This window comes from Parasteatoda tepidariorum, chromosome 9, assembly GCF_043381705.1.
Source record: "Parasteatoda tepidariorum isolate YZ-2023 chromosome 9, CAS_Ptep_4.0, whole genome shotgun sequence".
Taxonomy (NCBI): domain Eukaryota; kingdom Metazoa; phylum Arthropoda; class Arachnida; order Araneae; family Theridiidae; genus Parasteatoda; species Parasteatoda tepidariorum.
In genome coordinates this window covers 5236058-5256319 of record NC_092212.1, presented here as the reverse complement: position 1 = coordinate 5256319, position 20262 = coordinate 5236058, and the positions used below count along the sequence as shown (strand labels likewise).

Below are 20262 nucleotides of genomic sequence, written 5' to 3'. Positions count from 1 at the left end.
GATCAATGTGTTCATCTACCTCTCGGTTCCTGATTTCTATGATTTTTCTGAGAACCGTACCTGACGATGGGATGATTTCAATTTAAGATAAGGACTATTTATTTCTTTAATTTCTCTCAACGCAATGCGACTTTTCATAAAAATTTGATATGATGTGCACGCAACATCATGTAAAAAAATATAAATGTCGTAGCCAATATACTTAAAAGTAATAGAAAAATGATTATTAATATAAAGCAAATAAAACATTTAATTTTTATTTTTTATTTTAGGAAGTTAGCACATTATATGTGCACAAAATGACTGATTTTAGAGTGAATTCATGAAACTGCATATTTTCAACAACAAACTAGTCTAATCATTAGTTTAAAATGTAATTATGTAATTTGTACTAAAGAGTGGTGAAATAAAGACATCAAATCACAAATAAACTATTACCTGCCCATAAATAAACTGTTACAGAAATAGTTTCGCTAGCTATCAGTTTTATCTTTTTTAACCTTATCGTAGCCATCTACATACATATCTCTACATATGTATATGTTTGACAAGCAGAGCTTGAAGCGGTAAACGTCGAATAATTCTGAAAATATAATCTTTAACGAAACAAACAATTTTTATTTTTTACTTAAATAAAGGGTTTGGTATTCAATTCATTCAATTCAATTCAATATATATAAATATATTCAATTAAAAAACATATTTTCAAATTGTCCAAAAGACAAATTTTTCCCTATAAACTAACATGATTTTTAAGAAGCCATTTAACTGGTTTTACATTAATATCAGCGGTTGGAAAAAATATGGATAAATTCAGTGTTTCCGTTTGCCTTGTCATTGTCTCCTTTTTACATGCCAAAGCATGATTGTGGCATGATTTCGAAGTTAATGGTATTTAAAGGTGGGAATAATTTAATAACTTCCTTTTCTGATTTTGATCGATTCGAATTATGTACCGGTGAAAAAAAGGACATAATTTCTTAGAGATAATCCTTTTTGTCTCGACGTTCTTTAAATATTTACCTATTGAACATTGAGAAAAAAAAAGAGTTTAAGCTAAAAAATGACTAATATAAAAAAGAGTTTACCCATTTTTGTTTCTTCAAAAAAATTATTTTGAGAAAGATTGAATTCTTTTGAGATTTTTTACTTCTTACACGTAAATATATTATTTATTCTTGGAATAGGGTTTAGTATCCATTGTTGTTATGTAAAACATTTTGAAAATAATGAATGCCACAATGTAATCTTTTCAGATCCGTGCGCAAACCTGCCTTGTAGAAATGGAGGAATATGCGTTGCCGGTAGATATGGTGCTCAATGTGTATGCCGTGCCCCATATGTGGGAACATATTGTGAAACAGGTAAATACACAGTCTTGTTTTAACGAAACTGATAAGGGTTTAACTGAATATGAGAATTCTCACTGCTCTTTGAAGTTTTAAATATGAAATAACAAAAGAAAAAAAAATACTTTCATCGTTTATATAGTTCGAACCACCTTTATGAGCAATTCTGCATAGAAAACATATCAATCCGAAACTTCCGACTGAAAAACGTTAAAAAGGTATCTACAAATTCGTTTTTCTTTCAAAATATATGAACTGAGAAATATTTACTTCTTTCCGTTTTACACGTGAATATATTATGGTGCCTAGGAATAGGGTTTAATATCCATTATGTAAAACATTCAGAAAGTAATCAAAATGTTTTCTTTCTAGATCCGTGTGCACCACTGCCTTGTAGAAATGAAGGAATGTGCGTTGTCGGTAGAAATGGTGCCGAATGTGTATGCCGTCCGCCATATGTGGGAAGATATTGTGAAACAGGTAAATATGCAGTCTCGTTTTATTAAAACCGATAAGGTTTTTTACTGATTATGAGAATTCTCACAACTTTTTCGGGTTTTAAATAAAAAAGAAAAAAAGAAAAAGTACTTAACTTGTTCGTTTATATAGTTCAAACCACCTTTATGAGTTATTCAGTAAAGAAAATATATCAATAAGAAACTTCTAACTAAAAAACGTTAAAATTGTATGTTCAAAATTTTACCAATTTTTTCTTTCTTTCCAAAAATATGTATTAAGCATGATTTACTTCTTTCCGTCTTGTCTTACATGTGAATGCATAATGGTTTCTTCGAATACTTATTAATGTTCATTTTTATTATGTAAAACTTTTTGAAAATAATAAATGTTCCAATGTTTTCTTTTCAGATCCGTGCGCACCACTGCCCTGCAGAAATGACGGAATGTGCGTTGTCGGTAGAAATGGTGCCCAATGTGTATGCCGTCCTCCATATACGGGAAGATATTGTCAAACAGGTAATAAATATACAGTCTCCTTTCAACAAAACTGATCAAATGTTAATTGAATATGAGACTTCCGACTGCCTTTTAGGGTTTTAAATATGAAATAAAGAGAAATTACCATAGATTGTTTACATCTTTCATACTGCCTTTATTAGTTATTATGTAAAGAAAATATATAAATAAGAAACTTCTTACTAAAAAACTTTAAAATGGTATCTGGATCATTTTAAAAACCAAGCACACTTTCTCTTATTAGTCCGGCACTTTCTCTTATTATATTTCTTACAATTTTGTACCCAAGCAAAATTTAAGCATTAAATAATAAATTTCAGATTTTTTTTAAATATTTAATATGATTCTGAAACTTTCAATTACGTTTCTCCTTTACTGTTGCAATTAGGTTATAAAAAATTGTTTCCTGAAAAATGCTATGCCCCAGCAACTTATTTAGCTTTTTTCATTACATTTCTTTTACATAATATTATTTTTAATTCATAATTCAGGGTCCTTACTGTCTTACTGTGTTCCTAAATATCATTCCTTTCTGTTTTTTTGTATTAGTTTTCTGTATTTTTATGTCTTTTAAAGAGAACTTATATGTGTCCCAGAAATGTGTCACCTCTACTTTATTTTTAAAATTCATGCAAGAAATACATATTAAAAAGTTGACAACAGTAGACATTCATGCACTTCTATTTTTTTAGTGTTCTTCTAAGGCAGCCATTTTTTCAGGAAATGAAATTTGAAGAATAAATTGGATGATTAATGATTTTTTTGAGTAGGGTTTATTTTTTGTATGTTTCCTATGTTACCTTACATTTTTACTATAAATAATAACAATAATTGTAGTTTATTTTATTTTTAAATTATAAATAATACTTAAAAAAAAATTCCACGTAGCTTTGTAATGTTTCTGTTCAAACATTAATTTCTGAGAGAATTTAAATTTCAGTTTGTCCCTGTGTTACCATGTTTTTGGTAACACATGACATCACAAAGTAACGCAGGAGACTTGAATGAATTTTCTGTACTATTAAGTTGCCAAGACTTGGGTAAATAAATTTTGTGCAAAATTATAATTTACACCTACAAAGACACATAAAGAACTAATTTTTTATTAACTTGAAACAGAATTTTTTAAACTAATAATTGGTAGTGTTACTTTAAAGGACCATTAAATTTTTATTTTGCGATCCTTCCATAAATAATTTTATTCCTATAATACAGAGGTTATTCTTATTTTTGTGTTCTTTTTTTCGATAATGTCATTAATAGCTGCTGAGAAACAACTCCGTTATAGAGAAAGGAGAAAACTTGATAAAAATAAAGTAGAATGTAACAAATAGGCTCGTGATAGATAGCATAATACAAGTGATGTGTCTGCAAGAAAACATAGATTAGCAAGAAAAAAGTGATGTAATATTAGAACAAGGAAAGTGTAAAAAAAAAAAAAACCGGTTTTCCATTTTTAACTTCAAATATAATAAAAGAGTCAACTGGCAGTTTAAGGAAGAAATGAGGCAAGATAGTGCAAAACTTCATGAGGAGAAAATAAAACTTAAAATGGAAAATAAAAGAAATTACACAAAGGGTAGAAAAATGAAGAAAAATGGTGTATCGAGCAAAGTTTACGAATAGATACGAGGATTGTAATTTAACTCCACGCTTTGAAACTAAGTAATTTATGAGAAAACATTTTCCTGGTTACACCTGAAATAAAAAGATTTCTACACAACTTTTTAAATACAATGCTCTAACACATTGCGTATCATCACAGTACAAAAATCTATGAGAAAGAAATAAGAAAAAAATCTTAAAGAATATCGTGACAAATAGGGTGATAAAAGAGTACAAAGTTGAGAAAAAAGCTTCTCAATAAAAATAACAGTATTCAAGAATTTTATATAAGAAATGACATCACACAATGGAGCAACTGCAGGAAAGAAGGAAACTGCAACAAAGTATTCTGAAAAGAAAAGTTTCCTATTAGATACGACGAGAAACTTATATAAAAAGTTCTTTGAAAATGGTGAAAAGTGCTCTCATGCTTTTTATGCTACAAACCGTCCCTTTTATGTTTTGCCACCTTCAGTTGACACACAATATACATGCTTATGAAAATTGGAAAGTAATGTAAAATTTAAAATAACTGCTTTTAAAAAGTTGGAAATAATTCCAACCAATAACATTAATCATCTAATTGAAGCAACATTATGCAGCCCTGATTAAAAAAGATTGCATGTGTAAAGAATGTTCATCTTGTTACAGAAACAATGTTCTTTTTAATGCAATAAACAGAGATGCAAAAGCCAAATAGAATTATAAAAATGCTCTTTATGAAAAAGAGGGAAAGAAACTAAGTGTAAAGAAGGTTTCAAAAATGATTGACTTCTCCATTTTCAACACTAGCTAGAATTTAACCTCTTCATAAAACATATATTAAATATTCAGAAACAATATGAAGTTTAAAAATCTCCAACCTAATGAAGCTGTTAGACATGTAGATTTCAGCGAGAACTACAACCTCGAATTATTTGAAGAATTCAAGCACATCATTATGGTGCTTCAGAAAATTTAATAACTTTAAACATTGGGCTTTGTGAAATTGAAAAAAAAATCTGTATCATTTAGCACTGTTTCTGCAAGCTATAAACATAACCCCAGTGCCATATGGGATCTTTTAACGGCCATTTTGAAAATGGTTAAGGAAACTGATCCTGAGATAGACATTCTTTAATTTTTTCTGATGGTTGTTCCACTCAATATAGACAGAAAAATAATAATTATTTATTTAGTCAAAGGCTTTTTCAATATGGTTTCATGCGAGGCACGTGGTCTTTTTTATTAATCCCAGCATGGAAAAGGGGCAGCGGATAGAATTGGTGGAACTTTAAAGCGAATAGCAGATCAAATTGTGGCATGTGGTACAGTCATAACAGATGTGCACCAGTTTATACATCGTGTGCGTAAATCCACTAAAATAAAACCATTCTGCATCACTGAAGAAGCGACTTCTAAATTCCTATGGTGAAAGGGACAACATCAGCTAACTGTAGAATAAGATGGTGGATATCTCTGTTTTAGATCAGTTGCTTTTGAGGAGTACAAAGTAGAAGGGAGTTTTGTCATTGCTTATAACAACTGCCAATCCAGAAATAAAACAAGATAAGAAAACTTTTATCTCAGGAACAGATTCAATTCACTTACATTCAGTTTGATTATGTAAATAGGTATTCTATAAAATCCAAATTTAAAAATGAAAGGAAGTTGAATTTTCTATCAATTTGATGGCTCAGTTGATGTTTATGAAAAATAAAATATGTCGTAATACGTTTCAAATTGTTTAACTCTTGGCGTTAAATACGTATGTCCACTTTGTTACTTTAGTGTCCCCTGTGTTACCCTATGTCCCCTGTGTAACTGACATTTATTTTTTACCTCAAAAAAGACAAAAACACTTTAATTAAAAGTATAATAAGAAATATTTAATGCATGATAGATATCATTATGAATTCTATAAATTTCTCTTATCAACGTATTTTTTAATGAAATTATGTAAACTTTTAAGTTGTAAAAATATTAAAATACTAACAAAGAGGACATAATTTGCTTATTTAATGACAATTATACATGCATAAGTAAAAAAAACTTTATCTGTCGAAAAGAAATTTCACATCCAAGTGTTACCTTACAAAATTGTTTATTTCTTTCTCGACTTGAAAATGGGATGATAATTTAAATTTTGGTAACACAGGAGACATTTTTCAGTCTATGCGTCGAAGTTTTAAAGTGTAGTGATTAATTCAAAAGTTCGCTGTCAAAGCTTGATTTTAATTTTTGAATAAGTGATTAACCTCCTCAGAAGAATTTTGATTACAATTTTTTTTTCTATTTCATATTTATCAAAAGTGATCTGTATTTTTTGAATGACCCATCTGCAAAAGTTTACCTCATTTTTTTTCTCTTCAAAAAATATGTATATAGCAAGGATTACTTCTTTCTGCCTTACATGTGAATATATTATGGTTCCTTTGAATAATATTTAATGTTTATTTTTATTACGTAAAACATTCTGCAAATAATAAGAGTTCCAATGTTTTCGTTTCAGATCCGTGCGCACATCTGCCTTGTAGAAATGAAGGAATGTGCGTTGTTGGTAGACATGGTGCCCAATGTGTATGCCGCCCTTCATATACGGGAAGATATTGTGAAACAGGTAAATATGCAGTCTCGTTTTAATGAAACTGATAAGGTTTTAACTGAATATGAGAATTCCCTCTGCTTTTTTGAGCTTTAAATTTGACATAAAGAAAGAAAAAGAAATTTAAATTGATTGTTTATATATTTCAAGCCATCTTTATGAGTTATTCTGCAAAGAAAATATATCAACAAGAAAACACGTTAAAATGTTATCTACGCAATTTTACCTAATTTTTTTTCTTTCAAAAAATATACATTAAGCAGGATTTACTTCTTTCCGTCTTATATGTGAATATATTATGGTCCCTTGGAATGACGCTTAATATTTATTTATACTATGTAAAGCATGGTTCCTTGGAATAGGGTTTAATGTCCATTGTTATTGTGTAAAACATTCTGAAAATAATAAATGTTCCAATGTTATCTTTTCAGATCCCTGCGCAGGACTGCCTTGTAGAAATGGCGGAATGTGCGTTGTCGGTAGAAATGGTGCCCAATGTGTATGCCGTTCCCCATATGCGGGAACATATTGTGAAAGAGGTAAATATACAGTCTCGTTTTAATGAAACTGATGAGGTTTTAACTGAATATGCAAATTCCCTCTGCTCTTTTGGGTTTTAATTATGAAATAACGGAAAAAAATTACCTTTCGTTTATATACACAGCTTAAAACAATTAAAGGATATTGTATGTCTTGCATAAAATAACGGTACAAATTTTTTTTAAATATAAAATGGAAGAAGAGAGTCCCAAATGCAACTTTTTCTTATTTTTAAACTTCGTAGTATGCAAATTGTGAGTTTGATGTCGAAAGCGACATTTTGGTGGCAGTGAAATTGATTTGGCTTTCAGCTTAATGTGAGACAAAGAGGAAAAGAATGCTTGACATTCAGTCGTAAGTGCGTTGTTTCGATGAGGGCGATGTCCCAATGAAGTCATTTAACCTAATTAAAAGCTTGGAGAATTGCTGCCTAGTTAAAGAGTTTCCGAACTCAAGCAAAGTAGCAGAAGTCGTTGTAGTTTCAGAAAGTGATTTCTGAGATCTGGAACTGTTTTTCTATATTTTGCAAATATTTGACTATTTTGCTTCCTTTTTAAAAGGTATAGCATGACATAAGTACTATGAAGTGGTAAATGATATAAGCCTACGAATTATTTAGAAATAGTGGTTGATAAAAATCTATTAAATTGAATTTATTAAACCAAGAATCACAATTGATAAACTACCACTTTAAAATATATTAATTCTGTCCGGAGCAAGTTAACATCTCTGTTTATATAAATAAAACTATTTTTGTGTGTTCTATATTGCATTAATTTCTTCAAACCATTTTAGTAATGATAATAATATAAACAAACAAAAAATTTTCTCGAATTATGTGTTTCTAATAATCTTGGCTTCGCCGGTCACTGCTGTTCGGAGCAAGTTGGCATCTCTGAGAAACTTCCAACAAAAAACGCTAAGATGGTACCCAAAGAAGTTTACCTCATTTTTTTTCTTACAAGAAATATACATTAAGCAAGATTTTCTTCCTTCCGTCATATATATGAATAAATTCCGACTAAAAAACGTTAAAATGGTATCTACAAATTTTTTTTTCTTTCAAAATATATGTACTGAGAAAGATTTACTTCTTTCCTTCTTACATGTGATTATATTATGGTGCCGAGGAAAAAAGTTCAGTGGTCATTTTTATTATGTAAAACATTCTGAAAATAATAAATGTTCCAATGTTATCTTTTCAGATCCGTGCGCAGGACTGCCTTGTAGAAATGGCGGAATGTGCGTTGTTGGTAGAAACGGTGGTATATGTGTATGCCGTGCCCCATATGAAGGAACGTATTGTGAAAATAGTAAAGGTAAGCAGTCTCGTTCTGATGTAACTAATAAGGTATAAACTGCATATGAGAATTCCCTCAGCTCCTTTGGGCTTTGAATATGAAATAACAAAAGAAAAAATATTACCTTGGTCGTTTATATATTTCAAACCACTTTTATGAGTTATTCAGTAAAGAAAATATATCAATAAAAAACTTCCCACTAAAATGATATCCAGAAAAGTTTACCTAATTTTTTCCTGCTCAATATATGTATTAAGCAAAATTTTCTTTAACCTGCAAATTTCAAATCTTTAGAAATTGGAAATTCTAAATTGGAAATTCTAAATTGGAAATTGTAAACAATTTCACTTGTCTTGGTTCAAATGTTAATACCTTAAACGATTATATAAGAACAGAAGTAAGAGAAAAATAAAGATTATATTAGTTAATCGCGATGCCTTCACGGATTAAGAATATTTTTTAAGTCAAAATTAATTAAAAAATGAACAAAAATAATGCTGTATAAGACAATCATTAGACCTGTCTTAATTTAAGGATCCGAAACCTGGTCTTTAAACAAATCACAAGCAGACCTGCTTGCTGATTTTGAGAGAAAAGTATAGAGAAATATTTTTGGTGCTGAAAATACGGATGGCTTATAAAGACAACAACTCAATTTTGAACTATATAGGCTGTTCTAGGAAGCTGATATCAACAAATTCATCAAAATAAGTTGCTTATAAGCTTGCGGGGCATATTTGTAGAGTGAACCTTTCTTCCTTGACATTTAAGATCTTCAATTGCAAATCAATCGGAACTAGAGTTAAAGGCTGGCCTTTGTTTGACTGTTGGCTTGCTGTGTGGTTGACTTGGTTTAGTCAAATGGTTTGAGTGTGTGGAAGAGGATTTCAAAATGCTAATAATTAGCACTGGAGAACGGAGGAATGTTCTGGGGAAGACTCTAAACCACAAAGGGCTGGCATGTCATTCGACGAAAAAGATTTACTTCTCTCGATCTTACATATTATGGTTCCTTGGAATAGAGTTTAATGTCCGTTGCTATAATGTTAATCATTGTGAAATTAATGAACGTACAATTTTTTTTCCAGATACAAATGCAGATCAATGTAGAAATATTAATTGCAGAAATGGTGGAATGTGCATAAACAGTAAGAGTGGCGCTCAATGTCTATGCCGTTTTCCTTATGAGGGAAAATTTTGCGAAACAGGTAAATATATGAACCTCTTATTATCTAAGCATGTAAGATTTAAACTGAATGTAAAAGTTACCACCTGCTCTCTGTGGGTTTGGAAATGTAGTTAAGAAAAAAATTATCTCAATATTTCTAATGATTTCTTTTTGTTAAATTGTTAAGAAAATACATTAATAAGATAACTCTGACCCCCCCCCAAAAAAAAAAAACGTTAAAGTAACGTTTTTTAAAAGAAAAATTCAGTGGTCGTAGCGTATTTTAAGTGGTTAAAAAGGGATTGTCAATTTTCCTTATAACACCAAACGAAGACTGCGACAAATGGTTCTTCTTTAAAATCTACTATTTTAATATTATAAACAGATATTTTATCATTATAAACGGAAATTCACATTCTGGTCACTTTCGAATGGCGATGGAACTGGTTAGAAGAAATCGGATCGAAGAAGCAAGTTTCAGTTGCATAAAGGTGTAACTACTCCTATCGCTTCGAAACTTGAATTTTCCAGAATTATCATTCTGTCGCTAAAATGGTCCTCAAGTATCACCAAGTCGGCAAAACTGTCGCCAAACCGAGTTTTCCGTAGAAAATGCATTCAGCGTTATTTTCTTTCTAAATTACGTTAGAATTACGCGAATTTTTTTGAAAATTGTGTAATAAAACTGTCTATTAAGAATCTACTTGAAATATTTAGCCTAATAAAAAATATTTACAAAATTATACTCCTTTTTACAAATTCGTAACATTGCTCTCCCCTCAAGTGGTGCACGTCCCGGGCAGAACAATCCCCGACAGCACTAAACTACATTATAAGACTTGGCACTACAAAAGTTTAACTATGATAGTAACTTAAATTAACACAAAACAGATAAGCACACATTAGAAAATAAATTAATTTTACGTTATTTATAATGAAAAACACTATGGTTTAATTAATTTACACCATGATTAGGGGCTAGTCTATTGTAATGTATTACCTTTGATTTTGAAGATGGTGACTTCCTGATTCGAACCCCACGACGTGAAGCAGCCATTTCAAGCACCGCCTATCATCAAATTTCCATTTTATGTATAACACGCCACTTCTAATATAGAGTGAATCCCATAGGGCCCAATATTGTTTAGTAACAAGGCTGTAGTTGTTAGGGAATATAATATCAATAAGACGTCTGTACTTATTGATAACTATGCATTGCAGATTATCCATGAAAAAGATATAGGAAAACGTCTAGTAGGCGTCTATGTTTGTTCCATGACGTCTACTGGATCATGCGGACGAACTCCGGACGTCAATTGGATGAATTGTGACGTATGGGCATTTTCGATAGAAATAATTTTACTATTTTCTTCCGAAAATTCTACTTCAACTGAATTCTTTCTAATTTTATTTTTTTAAAACTTTTTTGGAGAACTTCCTTTACACAGGATATTGCTCTTTTAATTTCATTCTAGCTGAGTTTCAGCTGCTCTTGACTGGGGTCCATCTCGGTTACCATCTTCTCTAGGTTGGCGTCAAACTTGGCTAACTTTCAGTTGCTCCTGGTTCATTTGTTTTTCCATCCTGAAGTATCTCAACCAACTTATCCCTAGTTATATTGCTCTTGTCCCCACTCCCATCACAAAGAGGGTTCGCGTGGATGAACAAAGCTGTCTTCAAGCCTCCAAAAATTTATTATCAGACATTTCTAGAAGATACAGCAATTTCCAGTGCTAAATTATAGCACAAATATCAGTGCAACACACAAAATAAAGTTTTCAAAATTTCAAACGGGTCTCTAGCAAAATAACTTGGGCCATCATTGGGCCAATATTCATGAATCTTGGCTCAATAACGATTCAAATGACCTTTATTTCCCAATATTGGAACTATATAAAATTTTTCAATTCGCAAGATATTTTTTTACAACCAATTTTCATTTCATCAGCATTCATTTTACTACCAATATAGGTCCTTTATAAGTGTTATATTCACCCGATATTTTGTATCCATTATTTAGCCAATGGAGGTTCTATATTGGCCAATGTTGGCCCTATATAGGTCATTCTGGGACCCATATTAAAAAATCTAGACATCCCAATATGGGTCGCTCGGTGCATGTTCCATATCGAGCCAATTTTGAACCTAACTGGGGACCATGGTAAAATTGTTGCTAGGGGTCAATGAACTCATCAGAGACTCGCAGACACAAGCAGTCACAAGCAATCTTTTACACATATTTCATATTCGTAAAAGTATTAAGCAAGATTTACTTCTTTCCGTATAACATATAAATATATTATGGTTCCTTGGAATAAGGTTTAATGTTCATTGCTGTAATGTTAATCATTTGGAAAATAAAGAACGCGCAAATGCTTTTTTCTTTCCAGATACAGATCTATGTAGAAACATTGATTGCGAAAATGGCGGAAAGTGCATTAACGGAAAGAGTGGTGCTGCATGTCTATGCCGTTTTCCTTATAAGGGAGAATTTTGTGAAATAGGTAAATATACGAACCTCTTGTTATTTATGCAGATAGGATTTAATTTGAATGTAAGAGTTACCCCATGCCTTTTATGAGTTTGGAAATGTGGTCACAAAAAGAAAACCATGCTAGTCTCAATTTTAAAACGATTAATATGTAAAGTAAATACATCAAAAAGAAAACTCTGACCAAAAACGTTAAAGTGATATTTTTAAAAAGGAAATTGCTATTAAAAAAAAAGTTTTTTTTCTTCCAATGTTTGCATGGGGAATGAGTTAAGTCATACAGGGATCAGAAGAGCCAATTTGTTGGCCACTTTTCCAGGGCCACCATAGGTGTGCCAAGTTCCCACAGTAAGGACAGATAGTATAGATAATAAACAACATGCATGCCTTGCCGGGGATTCGAACCCAGAACCTTTTGATGCTAGCCCAGTTCTCTGACCCCTACAAAAGGCCGGTCAGCATTAGCAAAAAGTATATTTGCTTATTTACACACTTTTTTAAAAATAATATTAGTTTCGTTCGAAATCTTTCTACTTGTAACAGTGGTCGTAGTGTGTTTTAAATAGTTAAAAAGGAGATGCCAATTTTTTTATAACAACAAATGGAGGTTTTAAAACAGCCTTTTAAGACGTAGCCTGTACGATTGTTAGGGTTAGATATTTACCCAAAGTGTAAATATATTCATTTTGAAACAAGTTTAAACTGCGCCAATAGTTTCTTCACTAAAATCTACCATTTTAATATTAAAAGTAACCATTATAAACAGAAAATTACATCTTCATTTTAATGAGGTATTCCAGTCCGTATGGATTATCTTTCCAGAAACTTAAAACGTAACTCAGTATTTGGAGACATCTCTAAAGAATAGTTTGATGTAAAAATTAAAAAAAATAATATTTCCGTTGTAAAAATACGTTCTTTGTTTCAATTTGTTTTAAAAACATTTTTTTAAATTTAATATTTACCTATAGAACATTGAAAAAAAGTATTAAAAATAAGTAAGGTTCATTATAATAAAGGTTTATTTTAATACTTGGGGCCTGGGTCGCCTAGTTGGCTGGGCGCTGGACTCACGTTTCTGAGAATAGAAGTTCGAATCCAGCAGTCCGAAGATTCCGTGTAGTAAATGGTGAGTTATCGCATCCCCCCTGACTTAATGGCCAATGGCAATAAAAACAGCAACGTGACTTCTTCTTCTTCTTCTTTAAGTGGCTTTTCTTTTCCTTAAAAAAACAGATTTTTTCTCTTTTCGTCTCGTAAGTAAATATGCAATGATATGCTTCCTTGAAATAAGCTTTAATGTTTATTTTTATAATGTAAAACATTTTGAAAAAAATAAATGTTGCCATGTTATTTTTTCAGATCCGTGTGAAATAATTTCTTGTAGAAATGGAGGAATGTGCGCTGTCGGTTTAAATGGTGCTCAATGTTTATGCCCTTCCCCATATGGGGGAAATTTTTGTGAAATAGGTAAATATATATTGTGGTTTTTATCACCCTAATAAGGTTTTACTTTATTGTAGTACTTTTGCATTTATTAGTTTTAAATATGAAATAATAAAAGAAAAAAAATAGCTTGATCGTTTCTGTATTTCAAACCAACTTTTTTAGTAATTCTTTTAAGAAAATGTATCAATAAGAAGCTTCCGACTAAAAACTGCAAAATAGCAAAGAGGCTATCTAATTGTTTCTTTCAGAAAATATGCATTAAGCAAGATTTCTTTCCTTCCGTTTTACTCATGAATATATTATGGTTCCTTGGAATAAGGATAAATGTTTATTGATACAATGTAAATCATTTTGAAAGTAATGAATTCAAAAATATTGTTTTTTTTAGATACAGATTTATGCAGAAATATTACTTGCAGAAATGGCGGAAAGTGTATAAACAGTAAAAATGGTGCTCAATGTTTATGCCGTTCTTCTTATGAGGGAAACTTTTGTGAAATAGGTAAATATATGATTCCGTTTTAATACAAATACTTTGGCTTTTAACAGGATGTTGAATTCCCTCTTTACTTAGGGCTGTGAAAATGTGGTAACAAAAAAAAACTTGATCATTTATGTATTTTAGATAATCCCTTCATGTTAATCTGTAAAGTTAATATATTTCTTACTTAAAATGAACGAGTTAAAATAACTCAACTTGAGTGAAATTTCACTCATTTGTCTGAAAAAAAAGGAGCCTTTTCAGTTAAATTCATTTTCTTGAGTTAAAATCACTCAATTCAAAGAGTCAACTGAAATAACTCAAGTTTAAGCACATAATTTTAAATCGAATTTGAGTGACATTTAATCGTGTTTTGATTGATTATCAGTATCACTTGATTACATCGTTTTAAGTCAAACTTGAGTGATTTTTAATCATTTATGATAAACTATCACCATAATTTAAGTACATGATTTTAACTCAAACTTGAGTGAATATAAGTTATTTTTGATTCATAATTAGCATCCTTTGAGGGAATTTATTTCAATCATACTAGAGTTATTTCCTACAACTTTTTATTTCTTCTTGAATGTCATTTAAATCACCTTTGAATTAAATTACTCCTTTTCAGTCTATTCATTAAATATCAAAAGAAAAAAAAATTCTAAAAAACTTTACACAACTAATATATTACCACATATGTACTTTGACAGAAATTCGAGCACGGAATCAGATATTTTTTTAATATTTCATAAACATTATCCACAATTAGCACTTTTAATAAATTTTTCTTCTGAAATAATTTAAATGTTTAGTATATTATTTAAAATCCCTGAAAAACAGATTATTTAAATGGAAAGTGTATGGAACATATTTTAAGTAATAGTATCTTAAAAATAATAGTATATTAAAACTACGAGCAACAAAGTATATTTACTTACCAAAAATTAAAACAGCGCTTTCTTCAGAATTACCACTATTAATTAAATGATCGTTTAGATCATCTTAATTCAAAATATTGAGGGACCTATTTGCAAGAAAAAAAATTAAGCGTAAAATGGAAGAAAGAAAGAACATAACTTATTTAGATCGTAAAACTTAACAATTTTGTTTAGATTTATTATCATTTGCTTTTTAAAATAAAGTGATACAAATTTCAGCTTATAGCTCGTACACAATTAAATAATGAATAAATCGCTCATTTATCATGCTGGAGTGAAAACAACTCAAGTATCGCTTAAATATCTGCCGCTCAAGTTCGATTTGACACAAAGCAAGTATTTCATTTAAACATAGGTGTATTCAACTAAGTTAATTTGAAAAAATTTCACTGTTTTTGGAGTAGGGGAATTCACTCATTTATTTTAAGAGAGTACGGTAAAAGTAATAAATTCGCTTAAATTATTGACTTTAACCGACTTATTTGGTTATTATTAATATTGACCGGTTAATATTAATAATGAATGACTATTCAAAATGACCACAAACCTCTTTAAATTCGTCTAATTCTGAAAAACTTAACAGATCTAATATATCACACAATAATGGAACATAACAATTTGGTTTAGATTTATTATCGTTTGCTTTTTAGAATAAAACGAAACAAATGCCAGCTTATAGCTTGTGGACACTTAAATAATAAATAACTCACTCATCAAATCTCACTGGAGTGAAAACAACTCAAGTATCGCTTAAATATCAGCCACTCAAGTTCGATTTAAAGCAAAGTAAGTATTTCACTCAAGCATAGGTGTATTCAACTAAGTTGATTTGAGTGGGGTAATTCTCTTATTTATTTTAAGAGAGTACAGTAGAAGTAATAAATCCGGTTATTATTAATACTAACTGGTCAATATTAATAATAACTACATCTTTTGATCAAAGTGAGAAAAATCGTAAATTATTCCCTTTAACAGGTTATTAATAACCAATGAACTTTGGTCAATGCAATTAAACGGTTTAGATAGCAGTAGGATTTGGGTATGCCTATTTGTAAATGTTCTACGGTTAAAGCGATAAATCCGGTTTTATTAATACTAAACGGGGAAAATTAATAATACCCACTTCTTTTGGCCTAGAAATAAAAAGGGTAAATTTCCGTATCGTGATCTGTGGCAAAATAATCGCCATGTCTTGTCAACTTCCGGGCAGCAGTCAGCGAGAAACTACATAAAAAAAAAAANAAAAAAAAAAAAAAAAAACCCCACAGAAGGGGACCAACTTGAAGGGTATAACTTTTAGCCACCCCGGGCAAACATCTACTTGAAAAAAAGATCCTGTTTAAAATCAATTTGGCGCCTTGGCGATTGTAGTTTTCGTGGCAGATCACGATACGGAAATATTCCCAATAAAAATACGAAAGAATGACATTGACCAAACTTCATTGGTTATTATTAATAATAACAGATTGATGTGATGAACTAGCTTAAATTATTTATTTTAACCGACCTATTTGGTTATTATTAACAATTGCCGGTTAGTAATAATAATAACTGACTATTCACACCTTAATAAATATATCGATAAGAAAACTCTGGCTTACGAAAGTAGAAGTGATATTTTTGAAGAGGAAATTCTTGTTTAAAACACAAACCTCTTTAAATTTTACTAAGAGCTGTGGAAATTCCAGTAGTCATAGTGTTTTTAAAAAGATTAGAAAAAGTAATCAATTTTCTTTTAACCAACAAACGATTGTGTCAGGGTATAAAGGTAGTAAAATTATTTTCTATATTCAACTTTTTATTAAAATATAACGCCATTTATAGTTTTAGAATGCCACTGTTGGTAAACCGTGGAAGTTAAATTATCTATTCCTGGGAAAATATTAAAATTATTACACTTACATTCTTATGCAATTGAAGCGCGCTTCTTTGATTCGATTTCTTTGAACCCGTTCGATCGCTGTTCAAAAGTAACCGATTTTCTAATTCAACTGTGACATTAGATAACTGTCAAGATTAAAAAGTTGCCCTCCAAACAAACTTATCTTTTTCTGCAGGTCACGTGTGCTGTATTTTTTCCCCGACAATGAAAAAAATTCATACGAGTTTTCACAACTATGGGCTGGGGGAGAATTTTAAAATACGACTTTCAAATTAGCGTCTGCTCCCCTAATTTTATTATATATTTTTGTGTCTGTAATCATCTGAAATATTACTTAAACTCTTTAAATACTTCCAAGTTTCAACATCATTTTTTTAAAAAATAGTTTTTCAAAATAGAATTAATAATGTTTGTTTGATTTAGTCCCGCAGTGGACAGATCGTAAAAACACGGTTTCCAGTAGAATACCGAGGGCAAGCATTACTGGCTGGGGTCAATAAGCGGCTGGTTGACCACTTTGATGAGCCTGCGTAGGAACCGAGGATGTGCTGTATCAGACCTCGTTAAATTGTTCTATCATAAAGTGCTCGACTTATCTAGCAGGTCGTCGAGCTACCAAAGCATGGGAGCCATCCCCTCTGCAGAGGATCAAAATTGGAATGGCATGTCTTCTGATCATCCTCAGGGATATTTCCCAGACAAGAGCTCATAGCGCATAGAGCAATAGCCCACAGCCCATATCGCCAATAGCCCATGGAGTAGCTCTAGTGTGACGTAAATAAATTACCTACCAACCTTGTTTGATTTGGAAAAGATAATTTAAACGATTTTGGATTTCAATCCCGAAATTACTGTATCAATGAAAATAGGTAATTTGAAATAATTGCATCGCTTATTTAAAGTTAGTATACCATTGTTGAATCAGTGAATTATTTACATAAAATTACCTAGGAGTGCTTGTAACATGTAACCAAATTTTTATCTTCCTATTTCCCTGATTCCCCTTCATCACCGTCATTGAACGGAGAGTATCTGCTTTGTGATTGGTTAGAAATAGCTCGATCGAACTTAGCCTTCGAGGTCCAACTATCGTGCTGTCACGTGAACAAAAAACGTTCGAACTGGTTCAGTTGTGTGTGAGTGAGAGAGAGAGAGAGAGTCAGGAAATGAACATTGAAAAATCGAGTGGAAACTTAAAGTTCGATCGAATTTTGTTTCAGTTGCATAAGGCTGTTATACCACAAATCTCTTATGAAGCATAGAAAAAGCTTTTTTTTCTTGTTATTAAAATAAAGCAATATAATAACAGCCACATTTTCACATAAATCAAAATCATATACTTTGTTTAAAACAAACTTGGTTTTTGAGTTAGAATAAATGTTCCATTGTTATCTTTTCAGATCCGTGTGAAAACGTTACTTGTAGAAATGGCGGAAATTGCTTTGTAGGTAAAAATGGAGCTCAATGTTTATGCCGTTATCCTTATGAGGGAAACTTTTGTGAAATAGGTAAATATATAGACAACGTTTTAATTTTAAAAAGAATAAGGATTTGCAAAGTTTGCACAGTCTAAATTAGCGTAGAAAGTCAAAAACGTTTTTCTTTTCCCATTACCACTATAATTAAAAAAGCATTCTAATATAGGTATAGTAATCCTATGGATTTATNATGAATGAAATTGATATGGTAACCATCTAAAATAGATGAATTTACATTCTCTACTGATGGAATCGGAAATAAAACGAGTCGCACTCTATATCAATTTTGTCTTAATACAAAAAACTATTTTGGAATCTTTTAGTAAAATGTTTATTTGAATGTAACTATCTTTTTAACTACACAAAAATGAATGTAAAACAATTGTGGGAAACAGGGTGTGGGGCCTCCTAGTATATACACAAACATTAATTAATAATGCTAATCATAATTTACTTCAAAGTCTTTGAAAATTTCGTTTTTTCACTCAAACTAAAAATTTTAATTTCCAACATTTAAAAAAAATTACCTGAAATATACGAATTAAAAAGAATTCGCAAGTTAAAAACTTTTGCTTCTTTTCACATATATTGGTAAGTTTAAAGTGGCTTTTTGAGGGTGTTAATACGTTTTTCTTTTAAATTTTAAAACACATTAACTGTTATAAAACATGTCTTGTACACTGTACTTGTCTTGTACTATTTCAATCACTTTTCAAACAGTACTACTGTAATATGCAAAAATATATTTTTTTTATTACTTTTGGATATACACTGTTAGAATTTTCATTCTGAAGTTATGATTAAATAACCGGAGTTAGTCTGTCCATTAACGGTAAAAAACATTAAACAGTTACAACTAGTGTAGTTATAAAACCATGAATACAAAATTATACGGTTCTCTTCATAGGGATAAAGTTTTTTTTTCTTAACTTGCAACGAAATCGACTTTATCGACTTCTAGTCAGACTTTTACTTTTAGACATTTACACTTAGGACTTTTAGCTTTCATTGATTTTAGTTTTGAGATTTTTTTTATCTCTTGTTTCCTTATTATTATAATAATTTAATTCTCGACATTTACACCGGTGCAATTGGATTTCATTGCCTTTAAAACATGTTTTTAATTGTCAAATGTTATAGTTAATCCACTTTTAACTGATCACCACCACTGTCATTTGGCAAAATTTTACAGTAGTTTTAGTTTTTAGAGAAATTTTTTATTGTAATAATTTTACTTTTATCTCCGTATACCCCTCTGGGGTGGGTCGGAGTTCAACCTATCTTTCTTAACTTGCAACAGAATATGGGCCTCAAGGAGAGTTCCCAGCGCAGGACAAATGCTTTTCAGTTCCACAAGCAAATAACTATGGAACTTAATTCCCTTTTCCTTATCTCAATAATGATTGGTCAGAATTTGGAAATATTTATTTTTCTCTTTACTAGAGGTTTAATGGATGAAGTTTTTGTGTGACATTTTCAGAGGTCCAGGCATTATTAGTCAAGGAAAATAACATTTTACAAAAAACTATTTTGGAATCTTTTAGTGAAATGTTGATTTGAATGTAACTATCTTTTTAGCTACAGAAAAATGCTTGTAAAGCAGATTGTAAATGTGGGAAAGAGTGTGTGGGGCCTCCTGTATATACACAAACATTAGTTAATAATGCTAATTATAATTTACTTCAAATTCATAAATCTTTGAAAATTTCGTTTTTTTTCACTTAAGCTAAGAATTCTAATTTCCAACATTACCCGAAAAAAATTACCTGAAATATACGAATTAAAAATTAGAATTTTCATTCTGAAGTTATGATTAAATAACCGGAGTCAGTCTGTCCATTAACGGTAAAGAACATTCTTTACCTTTACGGTATTGAAACAGTTTACAACTAGTGTAGTTATAAAACCATGAATACAAAACTATACGGTTCTATTCATAGGGATAAAGTTTCTTTTTTCTTAACTTGCAACGAAGTCGACTTTATCGAGTTCTAGTCAGACTTTTACTTTTAGACATT

At 30.7% G+C, this 20262-nt stretch overlaps 1 protein-coding gene across 1 annotated transcript in view; it reads left to right on the top strand.

Moving 5' to 3' along the window:
- LOC107438374 (fibropellin-1-like) overlaps positions 1-18274 on the top strand; it is a gene marked incomplete at its 3' end in the record, with an annotated part of 19935 nt that extends 1661 nt beyond the window's left edge. Inside the window, 11 exon segments of the mRNA XM_071185321.1 lie at positions 1257-1364; positions 1722-1829; positions 2217-2324; positions 6421-6528; positions 6945-7052; positions 8259-8372; positions 9443-9562; positions 11913-12026; positions 13376-13483; positions 13851-13964; positions 18167-18274. Coding sequence (XP_071041422.1) covers positions 1257-1364; positions 1722-1829; positions 2217-2324; positions 6421-6528; positions 6945-7052; positions 8259-8372; positions 9443-9562; positions 11913-12026; positions 13376-13483; positions 13851-13964; positions 18167-18274 — 1218 coding nt within the window.
- Positions 18275-20262: the final 1988 nt, after the last annotated feature.